Here is a 22,219-nt window from a genome sequence, read left to right on the forward strand (position 1 = left end):
TTTGCAGCATGTGATTTTAAAGATAGCTTGTGATGTATGCAGAAAAAAACATTGAAGATACATATATATCCATAAACTATATATAACTAAGGAAAATTAAGCCAACTATGTTATATGTACTACAATTTTTACTGTTTGCACCTAAAACCATTTGGATGCAAAGCCCTACTACTAAGCATTCCTTTAAGGCTACAGATAGAGTGAATAGGATTGCCAGACAATCATGTAACACTAGGGCATTTGGGTGCAACTAGCATTGAAAACACTCAGGTGCTGCACAGGTACTCAATTTATTAGGTGTACTTCTATTCCACTAATCTTGTCACAGTACAGATTAAACTTTTCAAATGCTTTTTCTCCTTTAATATAAGACCTCCTTAGTTTAACTTGGATTTTAGAGTTTATTTCCTGGATTTAGTAATAAATCAAAAATGATAGACATTACAGTTCAGTGTAGAGAAAGCAGTTCTCTTCCTCACCAAAGCCATCTGTCACTTCCCCATTAGTGGCCAAAAAAAGAATCCATCCTCTTCTGAGATTTCAGTATCTACTGTTCTGTTTCAGAGTTGTCCTCTCAAAGATGAGACATGCTCCTCACAATCTTGTTCCCTCTCTCCATCATACCTCAGCATACATTCCATTGATCAAGTAATCCAGCCTGGTATAATGCCTCTTCTGAAGAGATTCATGTATTTTCTTCCCGGTCAGTGCAATAACTAGCAACAAGAGTATCACCCCAAAAAGCAAAGCTGCTACGAGGCTGCTTTTTTCTGCCAGCTGAATGACACCTTTCCCTCTCAGAACACTCTCTGGCAGATAGCTTTCTGAATCAGAGGAGTCATAACCCTGAAGGTCATTTTGGGAAGCCGTGGGGGAATCACTAGTAGACAGAATGAAACCTGAAAAAGAGAGGAGGGTAACATGGCTGGTATTGTTGGAAGAGGCAACTGTTGGCTCAGGAGGGATGGCTGGAGTTCTTAGTCCTGATGGGGTGGTAGCAGATCTGGAATTTGTTGTCACTTGCTTGGTTGTAGAAGAAGAAGTTGTGGAACTGGAAAGAAGAACATGAGTAACAGTGATGCTGGCAGCAGGGATACCAGGTTTAGCTCTAGTAGTCACAGTAGGCAGAAAGGTAGCTGTGGTGGTAGTGGCAATAGTAGGTTTAGCACCACCAGGGTGCATAGAGGTTGTATGAGATTCCAGTCGGGCAGTACTTGTAGGCAGGGTAGTAAGAGTAGTAGTGCTGGGTTCAGGAACACTAGACTGAGTGGTGGGGAATGAAGCAGAAGGGTTTCCAGTGTGAACAGCAGAAGATGTATTTGGTGGCAGGTTAATTACTTTCTGCCTTGGGATGGGGTCTACGCTCTCAGGATGTTTTGCCCTTTGAGATTCAGGAAAAAAAGTATGAAATTCAGTGTTGTCTAAATGCTTGGCCATGTGGTTCTGGAGTTCAGATGTCTGATGAAAGACAGATTGTTGCAAAGCAGCGGTACCACTCGCATGACTGCGAGAAATAAAGGCTCCAGCATCGGAAGGCAAAGAATTTCCATTTGAAGAAAAGTTCTCACTTTTGAAGGATGTATCCTCCAGGACATGGGTGTCTGGAAACAGAAAGGAAATACCAGTATTTAATTATTAAATCTATTTTTGACTACCACTCTAACAATTTGTATTTCTTGGTAAGAGAGATATAAGGGGGCTCCAGAAAGTAATGACTAATGAAACTGAAGCATCAAGATCTTCCTTTACAATATGCAGAGTGACTTTTAAATTCTGCCTGTGTCACAAGACCTGTCAGCCTCGAGCCCAGGCACACCTGAACCCTGACTGCAGCTTCTTTAGAATTCACCTGTGCAGAGCTATCATCCCAATCTGATTGATTTATACTCATATTGCATGCGTGTAAGCGTTTATTTACAGGTGAAAAGCAGAGTGCGTAGGTCCATTGCCTTCAAACCATTCTCAGCCTCTGTCAGGCTGTTAAGAAGTAGATATTAGCAACCTCACTTTTATTTGTCAGATGCACACATTTCCACCTAGCCGAGATGATTATATACTCCCCTTTCTTGTAATATCCAAGCACCCTGTGACTGCTTGACACAATTCAGTTCACATACAACAACTGTCTTATGATACAAGGTGGCAATAACATCCCCATTTTATAGGCCATTTTATACACATACTGATTTGTAGGAAAGACCTGAGCTCCTACTGCCATGCTGTAGGGCTGCCATGTCTTTCTTCTGAAAGACACTGCTCCAAGAGTCTCCAAGGTATTTGCAGTGAAGGCCTCCACAAGGAGAAGACTACACTTTATTTCTCCAGAAGTTGATATGTATTCCTTGCAAAACAGGTAAGTGAATGTCATTTAATAGAATTTGGAAGCAGGGCAACAATTTCTGTTATGTGACAGAAAGTCCATACAAATGATAATCCTAGCAGCTACCTGATTCTACATAGGTATTATTGAGAGAATTAGGGTGAGCATGAGTTCTTGGAAAGACTGGCTAACTGTTATGATTCAGATTTTTATATATATGTATTTATTATATTTATAAATATTACGTATATATTCTCATTCAGCTGCTGCACAGAACATTTAAAAGGGAACGTGCTCACAAGTAGTTCTGACTGTCACTCATGTCTTTTTTATAGAAACAAAGGGGTTTGTTAACTGCACTGGGATTGAAATAAATAACAAAAAGTCCATGACATTTTCATTGTCACTTTTTTCTCAAGTAGGAACTCTTATCTAGAGGGGTGGATTTATTTCAATTTTATTATACGTACAAAGAAGCCTAGTTGGCTGCTGTCTTAGTATGTATTTCCAAGCCTCAAGACTCCACAAAAAACTGAAGTGCACAAAAACCCACCAAAAAAAACAAACCAAAAACCTGGCAATGCTTTAAACAAGAGTACAGCAACGACTTCCCTTGAACCACAGACACCAATTTTAATCCTACCCTTCCAGTCAGGCACCAGCCTGTTAGCAAAGTAGGCTCCTATATAGAGATTACGGACTCCAACCTCAAGGCCTGACTTAGAGAAAAGCCATAGTCTGTTTTCAGAGAATGGCTTTAAAATAGCAAAATGTTCAGTTATTTCGGAATCAGAAACTGTATGGCCAGAGAAGCCCAAACTCTCGGCTGCTTCTGCAGCTCTGGACACATTTCCACACCCGCGGGGAAACAGCCTGTCACCACCATGGAGTTCATCCCCAACTCACTTTGTCCCTGTTCCCGATACAGTCCCACGGACGCACCCCCCCGTGCGCTTAAACAAAGAGCGGACGTGGCGTGACAGCTACAAAGCGCTTGCAGCAGGCTGCGTCACCCCCAGCGCGCTCACCTGGGCAGCGGCCAGCGAAGCACGGAGCATACACGCCGCGTTCAAAGGCCGGGCGGAGGGAGCACCGGGAGGCTACGTAAGTACCGCTGCTACTCTGTAGCACTCGGGTTAATTAACTGCCTGCACTAACTAACTCCACTTCCCATTGTCAGCATCAAACATTGACTGGATAGTATTCTTTGCCTCCATTTTAGACTACAGGCTCCCAAATGCAATTGCCCAAAACTGTCACATGCAAGGTACAGCTGGGGTACTAGGATAGATAACGCTGGCTGGTAAGAAAAAGTAAGGGCACTACACAAGTCAACCTTTAAAAAGAGATTAAAAAACCAAAGTGGTCCTGTTGATGTCTCGAATCCAGTGAGCTGCATTAGAAACCAAACTTCAGGTTGTCACTCTTGAAAAACAAACTAAACACTTCCTGAGCATACTTTGTTAGAACCCATCAGTCTCGCCTGGGTGTCTTACTGGGGTGGAAAAGGCAAATGCCACAAAAGTACTGGAAGAGCAGGCATCAGGAATGTTATTTCTTTTTCAGCAATAGCTCTTTGCAGTTAGGACCAGGAAATGTTTTACTTCCCAAGCCGTACATTGTTTCCATTAGCACTCACAAGAATAGTTAAAAAAAGAAAAAACAAAATTTAATTACTAACATAGCATTAGTATTTTAAGTTGCTTTATTACCAGTAAAATGTCTTTCCCCCTTTTAGTTTGGTTTTCAGTGTAACCTTATGCAGATTCCCATGTGAAAAAAATGGTGCTTGAAATATTTTTAAGTACCAACACTCAGGTGTTACCCTTGGTGCTACCTTTGAAAACTTACTAGGAACATAAGGTAAATAAGATAGCATAATCTTTCCGTAACTCAAAGGTCACAGAAGCTAAAAAATGCAAAATGAAAAATAGATGGTATATGCAATCAAGTTGTTAACTGAGCATTACACTACATGCAGGATGAAAGCAGAAGCAGGATTACATTTCTTGTTTCTTTGCATCCCCTATATTCTTCTAGGTAAGAAAGCACTGGAGAAAATAGTAGTTGTAATGATAATTCTACAGGCATGCAATTCATTTTTTGCACACTGCTTATGCCTAATTCCTGTGTGATTGTGCCTGCACAAAAATATTTGGTAACATTATGCGAATAATGTTTCTACATATCCTGTTGTCACTCCTTGCATAGTTCCTCCCAGAAAAGTTCTCGTTTTCAGCAAAAGTTCAAGCCTCTGGAAATATGAATTTTCTGCTTTCTCAAGCAGCCACACTGAAACCACCTTAAGAACTCTTGGCAGGAGGACAATCTAATTATGAGTTTCTTATCTGAGTCGTTCAAACAGGTCTGGTGCAAGTCAATGTCAGTCAACTTGCTATTAAAAATCCCACAGCATTAAGACAGATAGTGAAAGATTTCTGATCGTGCAGCCCACATGCCATAAAGCTTTCAGCGTAGTCCTTTTGCACCTGCACTTCAGGTTCCCTAACCGAAAGCAGAAAATAATGATTACTATTGCCAATTCCTCTGTAACATCACAGAGGTGCTCTGAGGCTTGCCCAAAATTTGCTTGGTGTTTCTGCTTGTGTGTATATGGTATTCATCAGCATAGCATGGATCCTTTGAATACGCACATGGCTACAAGGGCATTGTATATCCATTGCTTTCAGCGATACTCTTCAGCGTTGGGTACAGCAAACTTTCCTTCTTAAACATATCAAGATGGAAGCAGCTTCCTTTTGTTTTAAGCAAGGGAAAATTACGAGGATTTCTGAATCTAATGTGAAGGAATTTCTTAAGGGTCGGGATGTTATTCCAGTTGGGCCCATGGAGAAGCTCACCACACACTTGCCTGTCCATCTCCCACAAAGCAAAAAAGCAGCATTTTCAAATTACAGTGCTTAGAGCATTTTACTAAGTATGCACCCCCTAAACATTTTCTGGTCACTACTGAAAAGTCACAGGTGCAAAAATCAACTAGTGTGGGGATCAGCAGCTTTTCCTATTATTTACCTCTAGCTATCTTGTAGCTCACAAATGTTGTCGCAGGTTTCATCGGACAAGCGTCTGTGCTAGGGCAGTAAAACAGGTAGCAGTTTGGATGTGTGCTTGTCCTTCGAGCATCAAAAACCATGAAATTACACTTCTTGTCTCCTGCAAAACATGACATATGCATATTTCAGCAATAAGAACTCTTATACCACCTTGATAATAAGCTCTGGTCTGATAAATTAGTTTTTTCTCGTGTAAGAGGAAAACTACTAATATATAATATTCCTACAGGAAAAACAGCCCATGACTGCAAAAGAATGGCCGTGGGCCAGTACATGAAAGGTCACACCTTCCTCTTCCTGTACAGATGAACTTGGGGAAATAATGAGTCTAATCCCTCATCCTCCCCTCATGCATACCACGCTGGCACCGCTTCATACAGTAATTTCTCACTTACAAATCCTCATACATCTGAAAACCTCCTTGATATACTGATGGGGAAGCAAAGGATTTATACACTTTTCCCCATCGCATCCCAGGAATCGCTTGGGTTGTTGCTGCTTGGGAGGTCGCCTTTAACACTGTCATTCCTACTTGCTGCTCACCCTCCCGCTGCTCTGAGAACTTGAAGCAAACCAGTCTCGGAGAAGGGCAAGCACTCTCATTTTTGGCTAAAATTAAACGTAGCACAAAATGTGAGTTACCTTACAGCACGCCTATTAAATACAGCTTATGCATCTTGGAGTTTGGGGGCCTGAGAGGTTTTAACACTTAAAACCACTGCTCTTTCTCTGCGGCAGGTCTTTCCCTGACTTCCACGGGGTCTCGCATTAAGGTCTAACATCACACTTAGCAAACCAGGACAGCAGCCGCAAGCTGTTACTAGTCGCAGCGCCAATGAAAGGATCAATTAACCTGTCGGGGCTGAACACAGCACTCGAATACCGCGCGAGCCCGAACTTCAGCGGTAATTTCGCAAGCGTTCGTACGTACTCACAGAAAAGACCGAAGAGGAGCCGGTTACCTGACAGCTTTTCCCCCGAGCAGCAAGCGCCAACGCAAGCCTCTGGGCTGGGGGCGAACACCGGCTCTGCGCCCCGGACGCCTTTGGGCAGAGATAAGTTTATATCGATGATGGTGTTTTCCATTTTCTCCGCGGAGCACTCTTGACCCAGGGACGGTCCGGCCACCACGCAGGCGATGACCAGCAAGCCAACCGGCCACCGGCTGCGCCCGGGAGACATTGTCACTCGGGCGGGGTCTCCGCAAGGGCTGGGCCGGCCTTGGGGCGCCCCTCACCACAGACGTACCGGATCCTCCTCGGCCAGAAGCCGGATTTCGCGGCGAGCTTCCCCAGGCGCCTGGTAGCCGGGGATGCCTCCTCTGCTCCCGGGGCGGGGACGCGTTTCTGGGGGCACCTTCGAGCCGGCCGGTGGCGGGAACGCAGCGCAGGGGAACAAGCTGCGCCCCGGCCCGCCGGCACGTCCGGGAGGAGGGGCCGAGGGAGGCGGGCCCGGGCTGCCTGCCTGCCCTGCTGCCTGGCTCCCCTGCCGCCTGGCTCCCTGCCTGCCCTCCTGTCGCCCTGCTGCCTGCCTATCCCCCTGCCTGCCCGCCTCCTGTCTGGCCCCCTGCCTGCCCTGCTGCCTGCTTGCCCTCCTGCCCCCTGCTTGCCCCCCGTCTGCCTGCCTGCCTGCCGGCCCGGCGGAGCTGAGGTGGTGCCCCGGCTCCTGCAGCTATACGCCGGCCCCAGCATCAGCTGTGAAGGAAAAACCACCGGTGAAAGTCTTCGGGTCGAGGTAGCGGAGATTCGGTTTTGCTCACAGTCTGACCGGTCTCTTCTCTGACTGAGAGCAGCTTTCTGAGGCTGTAATGAAAGCGATTCATAGGCATATCCTGGTCTAAATGGACATATTTCGATGTCTGGGTAAGCATCTCTGCTACCGGAGTAACCCTGCTTGCATCCTCGCAAAGCACAGGGTGTTTGCTGAATGGGAGTTGTAGGGACAAGCCTGCCTACCGGGAGCAGGGCCTGGCGGCTTAGCCATTCTTCCCCCAACAGCCCTAGTGTAATTGCTTGCTAAAGTAATGCTTTTCCTTGGAAATTTTTCATTTCCTCTTTAAATTATTTTTTCTTATTATTTTTGGGGCAGTAAAAGTGGCCCAGAGAGTAAGGGATGCAAGGAATAAAAAGATTGCAAGATATATTCCTTCTCTTTCCAGTCTCTCACTCTTAGCGCAAAGGACAAGAATACTATGAGTACTTAGAATAAGTTATGTGTAAATAAAACACATTTTCTTTTTAGGGGTGGTCCATTACCTGAAGAGGTACCAAAGGGCAGGTTATTTTACACATTGTAAAGGTTAGAGGGTAGAATAATGCAAACAGGGAGTCTGGTCATGTCTCTGGCAGACATCTGCTTTAAAAACTTAAATTGAGGAGAGATTTCTTGCTGCTCTGAGAGACTTCCCTGGAAAGGGCGCAGGGCCAGCAGTGGTGGCGGCAGCAGCGGGGACACATCCTGCCCCACACTACCCTCCTGCGCTGTGCCTAACACCGTGGACCCAGGCCAAGGGATGGGAGGCTGCCTTGTTCTTCACGCCCAGTCAGTCCCCATCTCCTTTGTTAATACAACTGGATGTGGGCTTTTATTCAGGCCTAAGTGTTTTAAGAGACTGAGCCTGTCATCTCATTTCATATCAAATGGCAAATTTGGGGCAATTCCTAATGTTTTGTTGTGATTCTCGCATTCTTGGCAGGTTTTTTCCCCTGAAATTTTCAGCTGCACTTGTTCAAGAAAACATTTATTTCTAGACAGGTTTCTCTCTTTTGGGAAACAGGTAAAATTATTTTCACTGTTAAAAGAAAAAGCTGTAAGAGAATGTGAAGATTTAAGGTGTCACCTATTAGCCGTATCACACGGTGAATGAACTATGGGAATGAATACTAAAAGCAAGCACAGATATTACCTCTGCTATGTGTTAGGCAAAGTCGCGGCTGCCACCTGTCTTTGCTTCTGCAGCGGTGGTGGGACAAGCTGAGCTGAAAGAAGCTCAGAAAAAAGGCTGAAGATCTGGCTGGGGTGGTTGTGACTGGAGGGTCAAGAATATGGTTCTTCTGAAGAATATGGTACCCTGGAACTGTTGGGGTAGTGCTAAGGGTTAGAGGTGTCGGGGTACTGGAATGATAGTGAATGTGGGGACCTGCGCAGAGACAGGCATAGATGATTATGGGAGTATGAAAGGGCTGATGTGATATATAATACGAGCAGGGCAGAAGAGATACTGTGGGATGACACGATTACCCTGGTCCAGCCACCATGGCTTCTTTCCCTCCTTCTGACCTCCTCTTTGTAGGGTGGGCACTCAACTTCCCTGCAATTCAGCCAGGCTGATGAGGTGCAGGGAAGCTGAGGTCCACTAAAAGCCATGCAGAAACTGCTGCCGCTGGCTAGGAGAGAGCCAGCTTTGCCCAGACGCTGCTATGCTCCCCTCCCCACTGAGATGGGAAGGAAGGGAGGCCGAGAGCAGGGAGGATGGTGGGATCCCATCAGACCTGCATCATGGTGCTAAGTTGCCAGTGGTGTTTTCCTACCTCTGTAGAGCACCTCTCTGCTTGGGAGCTGGTGCCCTACAAGGGGAAACACCTGGGCACAGATAAGAGGAACTTCAAACATCTATATGTAAGTACGTTTGTGGGTGTTCATGCTCACATAGAGTTAAATGCCTTTCCCCCAAACTAGTCACTGTAAACCAGTCTTGGAGAGTCCAGGTGTGTGGCTCCTGACCCACCTTGCTCAGTGGCAGCAACAAGGCCAAGGGGACTGCCCACATCTAATGGGGACTGCATACCGATGTGACACCCCCGACGCAGGGGCAGGCAGGTCAGGGCTACGCATGTGCTGTGGTACCCCCTTGCTTCTGCCTTAAGCCCTAGCCAGGCCCTTCTGAGGAACCTGCAGCTACATGTTTAATATACCATTCAGACAGTTTCAAATAATCCACTTATGCCAAGTGTTGAATATACAGAGTAAGTCACAAAGGAAAAGCAAAACTGGTAACTATATAAAGACCCTTAAGTTGCTTGGGTCATGGTAATACAAATATCAGGTTTATATATTCTAATGTAGGTACGTACAACCATGTACTGTTTCAGGTACATTAGTTACTGGCTGCAGGACACTGCAGAGGACTTGTGTTGTATCCACATTAGAGGCAAAATAAAGAATTCACTTCCACAACTAAAGCATTAAAATATACCTTCATTTTAATAATACTTTCAATTATAAAATTCCACATGGTAGACACATATTTTGGCTGATAGGTAAATTAAAACTTTGGCAAGGTGGTGAGATACTGCAAATGCACACTTTCACAATAATAAATGAAAACACTTCTGAGAGAAGTCCATTACACAGACGTGGAAAGGACATGAATTGAAGTTAAATGTGCTGATCCAATGGAGCTAATTTTAAAATTTGTCCAAAACTGAAGGATAATCTCAAATGACATTATGGCAAACACTGGTTAGGCTGTAGTCCTACAGACATCATGCACTTCATCTTTAAACACTGCCAGTTCTTCCTTAAAAGCCACAGAGACTACTCACGGGTGTGACTTTAATCATGTGTGTGCCTACTGCAGATCAGGAACTCAAGTTTGTAAACCGAATTGTGCCAACAATAGTTTGTTCTTCCCCCAAAATAATTACATTGCTTTCATACTATTTATTTGTTATTTTGGCAGGAATCAAGCGGTTGTTAAGGTAGCTGAAAGAAATGTCTATTATTATTAGGTTACAAAAGCACACGGTACAGCCTATAGTTGGCAAAAGGTGCTGCTGGATAAGGATTGTCATCCCACAGCCTTGATCTTGGTAACAGTCGTGGGGCGCAGTTCCCACGAGATAGGAGCATTATTTTTGTGTTAAATTAAATCTTGGTGGCAATTAGCAAAGGCAGCCAGGAGAACGAATGCCTAATTCAGTGCAGAGCTTTCGATGCTGCCGGGCGTCGTGTGTGAGCGGAGAACGGACAGAAGCTAGCACCCACCAGCACTGTTCCGTATTTATGGACACTTCTTCTGTCACAGACAATTGCTTGGCTTCTTTGCCGATTTGACTGTCAAATATGAAAATAAGTCTGAAACCTCAAAGTATGTTTCCTTCTCCTTTTCACTTTTTTTTTTTTTTTTTTTTTTGCTTAACTTGAGTTGCCTGTGAACTTTTGGTCCAGGCTGCTTTTACCTGGTTCTCAGCCCAAGGATAAATGTACCTGGCAATGGCCATTCCCCAGCCCTGCCACGAGCAAGCGGCTGCAGTTCTGTGGGATGATGACACCATGTCTGCAAACCCACCAAGCAAGCCACGGGAGAATAGCGTGGCCCTGCCCGAGGGTGGCTTTTTCAGGCAGCCTGGGATGTCGACCCAGCACTTCGGTGTTTGGCGGGTTTGCCTTAGCACAAAAAAATTAATACCCGTATTTAAAAAAAATAGCGGTGTTTTCCCCCTCCTCCCCCCCCCCCCCCCCGCTCTGGCGGGACAGCTTCCAGGACGGCTGAGGCGAGGCCCAGGCGCCTGCGGCCTCACACCGCTACCCCCTCAGCTCCCTTCGCTCTCCGGCCTCTAAGCGGAGCCCCGCCCGCCGCGCCGCGCCGCGCCGCGCCGTGCCGGGCGGGGCCTGCCCGAGACCCGGGCGCAGCCGGCGGCCGGCACAGCCGGAAGCCCCGTCGGCCGGCGGCGGTAGCGGCCGGGGGAGCGGTGCTGCTCCCCGCGCTGCAGGAGCCGGGGAGGAGGCCGGCGGCGCCGCCGTCATCAACATGGGAGCGGAGCAGAGCGCGGAGGCCGAGAGCCGCCCGGGCGAGCCCAGCGCCTCAGGTCCGTGCTTGCCGCGCTGCGGGGCGGGAGGGGAGAGGGCCCCGGGAGCGTGTTCCCCGTCCGTCCGGCCAGGCGGGGGTGCCTGCGGGAGGGGGATGTGGTTCTGTGGCAGTAGTGGGGGAGTTGAGGGGCGGAGGGGGTTGCTGTGGAGAGGGGAACGGTTTTTCTTTCCGAAGCAGCAGCTGGCGGCGGCCCGGCCCTTCCTCTGGAGCGGGCGGGGACGGCGCCGGGCCCGCTGCGGGGGGCGCCCGGCGGGTGGGGGGGAGGCAGAGCCGGCGAGGCGGGCGCCACCCGGAGCCGGGGCGAGGGCCCGTCTCCCGCTGGCGGGGCGCGGGAGGGAGGCAGCGGGGTGCAGAGCTCCGGGGGAGGGTAGGGAGGAGGGTGTCCGCGGCGCAGGTGCACCTGAATGTCGCCGGGTGCGTGGTAGCAAGGAATGCACAGCGCTGAAGCAAGCGTCCCAAATGTACTTGTGATTAAGCCGTTGTATCGAATCGTTCCTGTGAAGATATCTAATAATATAAAAGAGCCTTACTGCAGTGGGACGCTGATGGGTACACGGTGTTTGGTGTTTTTACCTCCATCGTTAAAACAAAAGCGTGTTGGATTATCGTTGGAGTGAGAAGGCAACACGTCCTTTATCAGCTGTTAACCTCATTTGAAAAAAAAAATAGCTGAACATAATAGCTTCACAGAGAGGGTATGAATGGAGAGTACTGGCCTTGAGTGATCTGAGAGATGTGTTCACACTATAGAAAATGTACCTTTACTATGTTAAACATGGTAACATTGGCTTAAGGTTAAATTCTGATGGAATCTGCTTATTAATGTGATCGTTCCTACCCCCTGCCCTGTATCCTTCCAGCATCTCCGTCGCCAGCCAAGCAACGAGCAAAAATGGATGACATTGTGGTGGTAGCCCCAGGAACACAGTCCTCCCGGAATGTCAGCAATGATCCAGATGTCATAAAACTGCAGGAAATTCCAACTTTCCAGCCCCTTTTGAAAGGTAAGCAATTGTTCTTCCTCTATTTTTAAAGGACTTCCCCCCCCCCCCCCAATGGAGTGTGTGCTTTGTCTATCCTGAGGTTCTTACTGAAGTTCATATTTCTGTCCATATTTTTCACTGCCCCCTTGGTTTTAAATCTTAACTTTCTTTTGCTCTTTCATAATTATTCCCAGCCCTCTAAACAGTGGGTGGACTGGTTTAGAAATGTGCTAGTAATATTCTCCGCAGTTGAATGGCCTACTGTGGATTCAGTACAGCTCCAAGCATGCCAGCTTGCCTTATACCACTGGTTGATGAGAGATGCCATATTACGTTCTAATATACAGTGGACCACAGTCTCTAGTTTTGCTTCAGGCTCTTAAAAACACCTGTGTGTTACTCTCTCGGAGTCATAGCTACCTGTGTATGGATTCAGTTGTTTGAAACAAAGATGACTTTTGGGGGTTTCCAACCTAGAGCAGATTTTGTTCTTGTTTTTTGGGGTGGGGGGTGGACTGAGGCCTGTGTGGGTCCTTAAGCCCTGTGTTGACAACATCCCTTTATATCAGTGGACTTCTTAAATTCCCACCATGTCTGTCTGTTTCTTTGCCTCCCAGTCCTTTTTTCTTTCTTCCTGTGCACTCATTCTTTGTTCCCCCTATGCTGTTCAAAGGGAAGTAAAAATTTAAATCAGAGTTGTCAAGCCTACGGTTTACCAAAAACTGCATTTTGTGACCTGTCTTCTAGCTACCTCTTTTTTCTGTAGACTGGGCAGTGTCCTTAATATCTGAAAGTCCCTTAGGAAGGAAGATGTCTGGAGTAGCCTGCACATATTGATTTGGTAAAAGCAGCCTGCTCCTGGACTCCTCTCCCTGGAACAGTGTGGGTCAGCAAACTTGTGTGAATGTGTTGTGTAGTGGACATTCAGTGAGCCAATGTTTTTTTTAAAATGTGAAGCCTACTGCGCATGCGTACATTGGCTGCAGCACTTGCTCATGCCTTGTAAGTCTGCTGTGACAGAGAGGAAGGAGCTGGGATGTTTAGCCCTCCTCAGTACTGGAAAGAATGAGAGGGTTTAGGCACTACTGGTCTGAGTGTCACTGATTCATGCATGGCTGCTGGGAAGATAGGGCAGCCACTTTGCCCTGTGGGCATCACTAGAGGTGATGTAACATCGCAACATGACTTTTTGGACAGCAACTCTTTACTTTTTGTGTGTGTGTGTATGTCTACTGCATGAGGAACATAGAACATGACTAGAACTTGTGGACACTGTGATAGCCCAACGGACCAAATATTTGGCATTTTATTGTGTACTGCTAGATAGGAGTCTAGATGACTACTGACTACTGTTTTCAGCAGAAGGGTCAGAAAGATAGGGAGGCCACTAAATTGGAGAAAATCAAGCATGGATATTTTTGTGGCTGGTGCTGCCATCCCTCTTGACCAAGGAGAGCGTGTGCCTGTGTTGGCTCTAAAATTTTTATGTATTTCTTTTTAAACTTTACAGTGGGTGATGTTGTAGAAATCTGTATTTGGTTTATTCCTGACACTTTCACTGCCATTTGAGAATGGACTGTAAGACTGCTGATGTTGGCACAGTGTCCGTGTCAGCAGCAGGCTGGGTCATTACCTGTGGGCAGAACATGCTTTGCCTGGGTCCTGCCTCGTACAAAAGGATCTTGCCAGTGGCAGTTCAGCATGCAAATGCTGGAGCCCAAATCCACAAGAAATAAGGAAGTTTTTTGAGAGACCAAATTTAGAAGATGCATTAAGCTCTGGCACTGAGTCTGTTGTGTATGTGTAAGAGCGTGATGACGAAGAGTTTCAGTTCCACCCAGCCTCAAACTGTGGTGAGCAAATCTGGGTTGCACAAGAGCTGTGGAAGTCCTGGGAAGCGAGTCTGGTGATCGCTTCTAGAGGCAGTGTTCCTGTATGGGTGTTTGAGGCATGAGGATACAGGCCTTGAGGTGGGAAGTGAGAAAGAAGATAGCAGAAGTGATGTGGCTGACATAGGAAGGTTGGAAGATACTGTGCAGGTCCTTTAACTCCTAAACGTGCATGCATTAAGTTGCTTGATGGGACGTCTTCTTGGTCACTGCCTTGCTTTTTCTAGTCTTGCTTTGGACCTGAAGCTGGGTATGTATGATGGAAACCTTCTTTTCTATTTCTATCACTTGGCCTGCAAGTTTCCCTAACAGTCTCCTGAGATGTGGTGACATCTGGTGACTGCTCAAGAGTATTGCATGCTTAATCGCTTTTGTGAACAGCTTTTTCAGCCTCAAATACTTGTTATTAGTTGGACAACAGGACATGATACTTGTGTTCACCACAGAAAGCAGTGGGCTGTTGAGCAAGTTGACTCTTGAGAGACCCCAGATCTCCCACAGGCCCACCCGAGAAGCTGTTCTGTTTTGGACTGGTCTCTTATCTGTATTCTTCACATTCAAGATCATGTTCCTGGAATGGCTGAAGAAGAATACTATAGATCTTTTAGAAACTAACCCTAAAAACTTGTGTCTTGTGATCTACTAGCTTGGAGAGATGAAGAAGTGAACTTACAGCCCTTGTGGGCTTCATTATTCTTTACAGTTTCTCCTTGGCTAAGCAAAACCAAGGGGTTTTATTTTGCTTTTAGGTCTCAAAAGAAGCCTAATAGTTAAATTAATGGACTGGGGAAGCACATGGTCATGAAGAGACTGCATGTTCTCGAGAGACAAAAGCACTAGTGTCTCGTAGCCATATTGAGTTGAGCTTGTGATCAATGAAGCTGAAGGTCTTTAGCATGGTACACTCTCACTTGGAAGAAAATGCCAAATGTCATGTCTGTTAAATCTTTCATACTAGGTTTTTCTTGACTTCTACACCAAAAATTGCACCTCAGAGTTACAGCTATGATTGTGTAGGGTCCTTCTGAGTAACATTTACCTTCTCTGTAGTTGTGTCATGGTTACTGAGCATGTATAATAAGCAGTGTTTGCAAGGCCAGCATTTAAGAATCTGCTGGTTCCAGTGTTTGAACCTGTCAGACATAGCTGTTTGGGGTAAGTTACTGTCTAGAAGTGATTGTGTAGCACCTACTATGGTGAGTCAAGGACTGGAGTGTCTTTTTTTTAATGCCAGGGAATATCTTCTCTGGTGCTATATTCATATGAGCTGAAAGAGGAGAGTGTCCCATATGTGCTGGGGTTAGGAAAGCATTCCAGTGGATGCCTGTTACATTGCGATTTGTAAACCCGATCCCACTCAAACTGAGAAGAGAAGAAAACTATTCTTAGGGAGTACACCTGGGAATGAAGTGCCTGCTTGTTCTTCAGAAACTGCTAAATATTTGGGGTACAGAGAGGTTGTGTATGCATGTTTTTTTCCCTGAATGCAAAAAAGCCTTCTAGTAGACATGCTAGCATAGAATTTCACTGTTTGATGAAACAAGGGTTAATTTTTTTTTTTAAAGTGTGTTGTGGTTTAACCCCAGCCAGCAACTAAGCCCTATGCAGCCGCTCACTCACTCCCCCCTGGTGGGATGGAGGAGAGAATCAGAACGGTGAAAGTGAGAAAACTCATGGGTTGAGATAAAGACAGTTTAATAGGTAAAGCAAAAGCCGTGCACACAAGCAAAGCAAAACAAGGAAGTAATTCATCACTTCCCATGGGCAGGCAGGTGTTCAGCCATCTCCAGGGAAGCAGAGCTCCATCACGTGTAACTGTTACTTGGGAAGACAAACACCATAACGCCGAATGTTCCCCCCCTTCCTCCTTCTTCCCCAGCTTTATATGTTGAGGATGATGCCATATAGTGTGGAATATTCCTTTGGGCAGTTGGGGTCAGTTGTCCTGGCTGTGTCCCCTCCCAACTTCCTGTGCACCCCCAGCCTCCCCTCTGGCAGGCCAGTATGAGAAGCTGGAAAGTCCTTGACTGCTTAGGAACAACTAAAAACACCAGTATGTTACCAACATTTTTTCATCCCAAATCCAAAACACAGCACTATACCAGCTATCAGGAAGAAAATTAACTCTATCCCAGCCAAAACCAGGACAAAGGGGGAGGAAAGTGTATAATCTAGACTCCTGGGAGCAACAGAAGAAGTCTCTAACCTTCTCCCTGGTTGCAAGCATTCCTTGTAGAGACCTCTGTGTAAGTGATACAGAACAAAATACCATGTGCTGTTTCTTCCTTTATGTGGCTTCTTGGTATTTGCCTGAAAATGAAGCGTCTGTCTGTTTAGTGTCATTGGTTTTTGCAGTCTGTTCAAAGTAGGAAGTCATCACCATCTGTGTATAAAACCAAAGTCATCTTCTCTGAGTAATCCAAAATGGTGATACATTTGTACCTTCTGAGCAAAGCAGCCTACCTTATAAAGGTGTTTGGAAAAATCCTAAAAATGCAGTTTTCTCTGTAGTCATGACTACAGAAGGTTGATAAGGTCCTACAGTGTGGGATTTCTCTCAGAAAGGCTCTTACTGGATCTGTGAAGTATCAACTCTGACCAGGGATTTGACTTTTATGAGCAGGGTATCCTCTTTGAGGACTGAGAACTGCTGGCAAGAGATGGGATCCACTTGACAAAGTGTGGTTAGAGCATCTTTACCAACACCTAGGCCAGCCTGAAAACAAGACTGTTACAGTAGGAATGATTAATGACCACAGTTAAGTGAGGAAGCAGTGGACAGGGTGGGAAAGCAAAGGGTGAGTATTCTGCTTGTTGTTTTTCTTTCCTATGCAGTTTTTCTTGGTAATTAAAGTAAGATGGGTGGGGTAAGGAATTAAACATTGTTACAAAGCTTCCCAAAAGCTTTTGAAAAGGGTGTTTAGGTTTTACCTTTGTGTTGTGAAAACAGAATGCTCATTGCATTCTTCCAGAGGGCATGAGTGTGCCTTAAGAAAGATGAGATTTGTCTTTCTGGTAGCACTGAAGTAAACAAAAAAGACAGATATATGTAGAGGACCTATTGGTGTGTGTTACTAACATAGAAGAAACTGTTCAAGAACTAATCATCCACCTACAGATATAATTCCTGTTCTGTGCCAAGGTCAGTAAGACCTAAGGCAAACAAAATATCGGGAGTTTGATAGTATGAACAAAAACTTTGTCAGGTGTATGTGTCAAATTAAAAATCAAATTAAAATGGGATGAAAGGCACACTCTTTCTTTCCTTGACTAATCAGTTCTCAGAAAGGGAGCAGGACACGGGTGAGGTTGGAGTGTGTGTGTCTGGGGCTCTGTTTTGGTCAACTGTCTTGTACGTGGCATGCTCTAGACTTTGTAAGACAAAGTAAATCTTGTGGGCCTGTTTGAAGGAAGTCAACCTAATTGATATCCATTTGTGACTATGTCTTCTTGCAGGAAAAATTATTTCAGTTTCATTGCCAGTGGGTTAAATGAAAAGCAAAAGGTTGCAAAGTTTGTATTAGAAGAAAAGTCTTGTTACTTCTTAGTTACTGTTGTGGTTTAACCCCAGCTGGCAGCTGAACACCACACAACTGCTCGCTTATTCCTCCACAGCGAGATGGGGGGAAGAGAGTTAGAAGGGTAAAGGTGAGAAAACTCGTGGGTTGAGATAAAGACAGCTTAATAGGGAAAGCAAAAGCCGTACGCACAAGCAAAGCAAAACAAGGAATTCATTCACCACTTCCCATGGGCAGGCAGGTGCTCAGCCGTCTCCAGGGAAGCAGGGCTCCATCACATGTAATGGTTATTTGGGAAGACAAACACCATAACTCTGAATGTCCCCCCTTTCCTCCTTCTTCCCCAGCTTTATATGGTGAGCATTATGTCATATGGTATGGAATATCCCGTAGGGCAGTTGGGGTCAGCTGTCCTGGCTGTGTCCCCTCCCAAATTCCTGTGCAGCCCCAGCTTTCTTGCTGATGGGGTGGTGTAAGAAGCAGAAAAGGCCCTTGACTCTGTGTAAGCATTGATCGGCAATAATGAAAACATCTCTGTATTATCAACATTTTTTTCATCCCAAACCCAAAACACAGCACTAATACCGGCTATCAGGAAGAAAATTAACTCTCTCCCAGCCAAAACCAGCACAGTTACTTAACAGAAACTGAGTCACAAATAGATCAGTTGTTTCTGATGGTGTTTAATGTCAGGTTGGTCATCTGTTTTAGAAACTGGAGATACAAAAGGGTACTTTAAAGAAATGGACTTGTCTGTATGATGGTGATCAAAAGATTTTCAAGCAGCAATCCTTCTTCTAGGCATGTACCTAAAATAGAAACTTTAAAGAAATAAAGACTACCGTGGAATCTAATGGATCTAACCACAGAATGGTTTAGATCAGAAGTGACCTTTAAAGATCATCCAGTCCAAGCCCCCTGCCATGAGCAGGGACATCTTTCACTAGATCAGGTTGCTTAAAGCCCCGTCCAACCTCACCTTGAACACTTCCCATCATGGGGCACCCACAGCTTCTCTATGCAGCCTCTTCCAGGTGGTGGTGTCTCACCATCCTCATCATAAAAAAATTTTCTTTCTTATGTCCAGTCTAAACTATCCTCTTTCAGTTTAAAACCATTGTCCCTTGTCTTGTCCTCACAGGCCTTGCTAAAAAGTCTCTCTGTGTCTTTCTTATAAGCTATATTTGTCCTGTGGAGGCTTTTTTTTTTTTTTTAAATAAATTTGTTCCTATTTATGGCTTGAATTCAGTACTGGTAAAAGGTCTTCAGTGAAGAAGCAAAAGAAACAGAGGTTACTGTCTCACTGCAAAGACACTGCGTGACCAGCAGAAGCTTCTTTACATTTCTGTGTCTCCTCCCCTCCCCATGGGGTTTTGTGATTAGTTTCTTCCAGTCTCGTTTCCTGGTTCTTCTGGTGACTCCAATGGTATCGTGAACATTTGAGATGTCCTGACTGACTGACAAAAGCTGCCAGAAAGGCAGTGACTTTCTGCTTCTGCTGGCCACACTCCATCAGTTGCTAATTTTGAAGTGTGTCTCTTGTCATTTCCACATGGGCTGATCAGTCCCGTTAAGGTTACTGGACTCCTTGTCTCTGTTGGCAGACTTGCAGACTCTAACCTGATTTTTGAAAAGGGAATGTCTTAGCGAATGGTCTTCATGCTTTATTGAGAGACACTTCTGGAACATCAGAAAACCAAGGTGTTTTAGTAGCCCATGGCTTGTACAGAAAATGGTAACTTTCAAGTTGCTTTCCATTTGATTTGGTGCTAAGTTAGAAATTCAAGTAACATGCAGACATAGGAAGAGATATTATTCTTGTTTTGGAGACCAGTTCTTCACACTGTAAGAATGACTTTCACTTTCTTCTTGTATTCCCTGCTTGCTGCATAGTAGTTCATTGAATGCCCAGGCTGGCAGCTTGCCCTGTTGAAAGGGGGACTTACTACTTGTTGCTTTTGCTTCAAGCCATGTGGGCATGCCTCCTCTGTCGTTCTGGCTCTGGTATTTTTTGGGCTCTTTGGTAGAAGGCGTATCTTTTACTGGTTATTTCCATGCCGGATTGGTGAGCAGAGCCAGCTTGCAGGAGGGGTCAGTGAGTGCTAGAGTTCATGTCTGATAATTGACAGGAGTGGTGATGAAGGAGGAGCCCAGGGCATTAGTAACCTATTCAGTAGCAACCTATTAAATCGTCCCAAGGCTGGTGACTTCATTACATCTTGATCCTGTGTTGGTAACGACACTGAAAGAATTAGCTTAAGTGTTGCCTGTTCTCTCTCTATCTAGTGAGGACTCTATGATCTAGGGTTGTGAAGTAGCTGCTGCTGCTGGTGAAATGTGATTTAAACTGCTCCTGGGATGTGCCTGGGTTGTCTGTCCAAAACAATGGTTCCCGAACACATCTCTTTACTGTTGAGTCTGCATTTAGCTGGAAACTAGTTCTGCATGCGGGGCCTTCTGTCCTAGCTGTGTGCTGCAGTTGTACTTCGTTTCCTCTTGCTTTAATGTTTTGGGATTTTTCCAATGTGACGGACTATTCTCTGCTGCTGATGATTATACAACATCTTTTTTTCAAAATTTAGGAAGACAAATTCATGCCCAAACAGTAAAGTAGGTGCCTTATGAAATGAAAACTGGAATCGGTTCTGTGTGCTGGGCAGATGCCCTCTGGCTCCTCCTCAGCTGATGGTAAATGTCTTCTTGATTTGCCTTTGGTTTGAAGGCCTGGGCTGTGGTCTGTAAGGGCTGCTCCCTGGGTGGCAGTGCAGGAAGGACTGTGACCTTCCTCTAGATGGGTCTTATACATTACAGTGAAACTAAATAAAACAACACCTGCAGTAACTTGACAGAAACTTTTGGTAACTAGTCCCCTGTAAATACTGGCAATTCTTTTGTGCTGCCATTTTCCTTGTCCTTTCCTCCTCCTTTGGAGGAAACGCTTGCCAGTATGGTGGTAGTATCCCTTGGAAGCATAAGTGGTACTCAGTACTGAGTGTAAGTGGTACATACCATGAGTCTACTGAATATAGGTTTGTGGTTATTTAGAGGTAATTCAGCAGCATTGTCTTCTGTTATGAGTTACCTGTGGAGGAAATCTTAATTAAACTAAAAAAATAATTTTAATGCTAGATATTTAATTGTTGAAGCTGTTGCTGATCCCTGCTTGGCCTGCTGCACAAGAATGTGATGATACTGGGTTTTTTGTTTTGTTTTGTCTGACAGCCTTTGGTTTGTTGTATGCAAGTTCCCTTGAGAGCAGGGATCATTTCTGAGCTAGGCAATGTGCTGATATGTAACTGGAGACTGTGGCTTATGAACACTTTGGGTATAGATCATATGCCGAGACTCTGCTGCATATGATGGCAAATGCAATGAGCACCTTTTGTCAGAGGAAGCCTTGATCCTCCCAGCACTGAGAGAAAAAGGTTAACAAGGGATGCTAAGGCTCTTAGTCCAGGCTCACCTGTAGGTGAGAGTGCCTTCTCTGCAGACCTACGGCAAGTTATTTGTGGTGCACTCTGTTCCTTTGTCTGTCAAACATACATAGTGTGCATCTTGTGTGCAGCTCATTGGCATCCCCTAGCCCAATATAACTGGATTCTTGTCCTACAAGTACTACTGCTGTTTTTGTAAGAATAGCAAAGCGTGGGAAGAGGTTGCGCAGTAAGGTGGTGGCATTTCTGTCCTTAACGTTTTTAAGGACACATTCAGCAAAGGTCTATCAGGTGTGAATTAGAAGTAAATTAATAGATTATGGCAAACACAGTGAGATCTTTCCTTACTATGCTGCCCGTTACCTGTATTTATGTTGCTTCGTTATTTATGAAGAAAGGTATTTCACAAAGAAAAAAACAAGGCCACTACTCCGAAGAATCTAGGGTATAGTTTACCTGGCAGCAGCGTGAGAAGGAAACTGAAGCTACATGGCAGAAAGAGTCTTGAAACATAGGTCCAGCATAAGGAGTGTTCTTTTTTGTCTTAATATGGTTTAAAGTAAAAAGTTGGCGATGGTATTTTTATTATGGCTGGTGCACATTTTCAGCAGAGAAGCACAAGAAAATGCTGAGAAATCTTCTGTGAGAGAGAACAGTGGTGAAGCTTGCACTGCTGTACTGATGCTCTGTCGATCTTCCGTTGTCCTTTAATCACAGGAAACATAACCTTGTGTTAGGCAGCTTGAAAGGATTGTTTATCCCTTTATAACTTGATGAGGTCACTTTTCAGGCAGGAAAACTACTTGTCTGAAAAATATCAATGTATTTATCTTTCTGGCATAGCGTGTGAGGAAAGGTGGATGTTTAGAGTTCATCGCCTTTAAAGCAGTAGATTTTGTCATATCTTACTCCTTAGTATTTTCTGATGACTGACTTACATCCTGTCTTCTGTCCCCTACCTCACTGTATGCTACTTCTTCCATTTATTGTATAGGGAATTTAGCTAATAGCACATGTTAGTGAATTTTGTTCCTATAATTCTCTATGCATTGCAGTACTTCAATCTTTTTTAATTCTGCCCCTATGCCTTACAAGGAGGATCTGCTTATTGCAACGTTCAACAGTACTGTTGAGTATATAAGGCTGGAACAGAATTTGCAACATAGAATCATAGAACAGTTTGGGTTGA

General features: G+C 45.1%; 2 protein-coding genes across 3 annotated transcripts in view; one reads left to right on the top strand and one right to left on the bottom strand.

The window, feature by feature from the left end:
* Positions 1-618: 618 nt before the first annotated feature.
* MANSC1 (MANSC domain containing 1) lies at positions 619-7,023 on the bottom strand (the record flags this gene model as incomplete). Its single annotated transcript, XM_081997916.1, has 3 exons — positions 6,357-7,023; positions 5,354-5,494; positions 619-1,601 (listed from the first exon to the last, which is right to left on the bottom strand). The coding sequence occupies exons 1-3, from the start codon at positions 6,574-6,576 to the stop codon at positions 619-621; spliced, it is 1,344 nt and encodes a 447-aa protein (XP_081854042.1). The 5' UTR covers positions 6,577-7,023.
* Positions 7,024-11,146: 4,123 nt separating this feature from the next.
* Positions 11,147-22,219, top strand: part of BORCS5 (BLOC-1 related complex subunit 5) — a gene marked incomplete at its 5' end in the record, with an annotated part of 74,712 nt that continues 63,639 nt past the window's right edge. Inside the window, 2 exons of one of the 2 annotated variants that reach the window (XM_082013943.1) lie at positions 11,147-11,204; positions 12,067-12,210. In XM_082013943.1, coding sequence (XP_081870069.1) covers positions 11,147-11,204; positions 12,067-12,210 — 202 coding nt within the window. The remainder of the gene's footprint in view (positions 11,205-12,066; positions 12,211-22,219) is intronic. The other variant, XM_082013944.1, reaches the window with a different exon arrangement.

Source organism: Phaethon aethereus (assembly GCF_964289735.1).
Source record: "Phaethon aethereus genome assembly, chromosome: 1".
Taxonomy (NCBI): Eukaryota; Metazoa; Chordata; class Aves; order Phaethontiformes; family Phaethontidae; genus Phaethon; species Phaethon aethereus.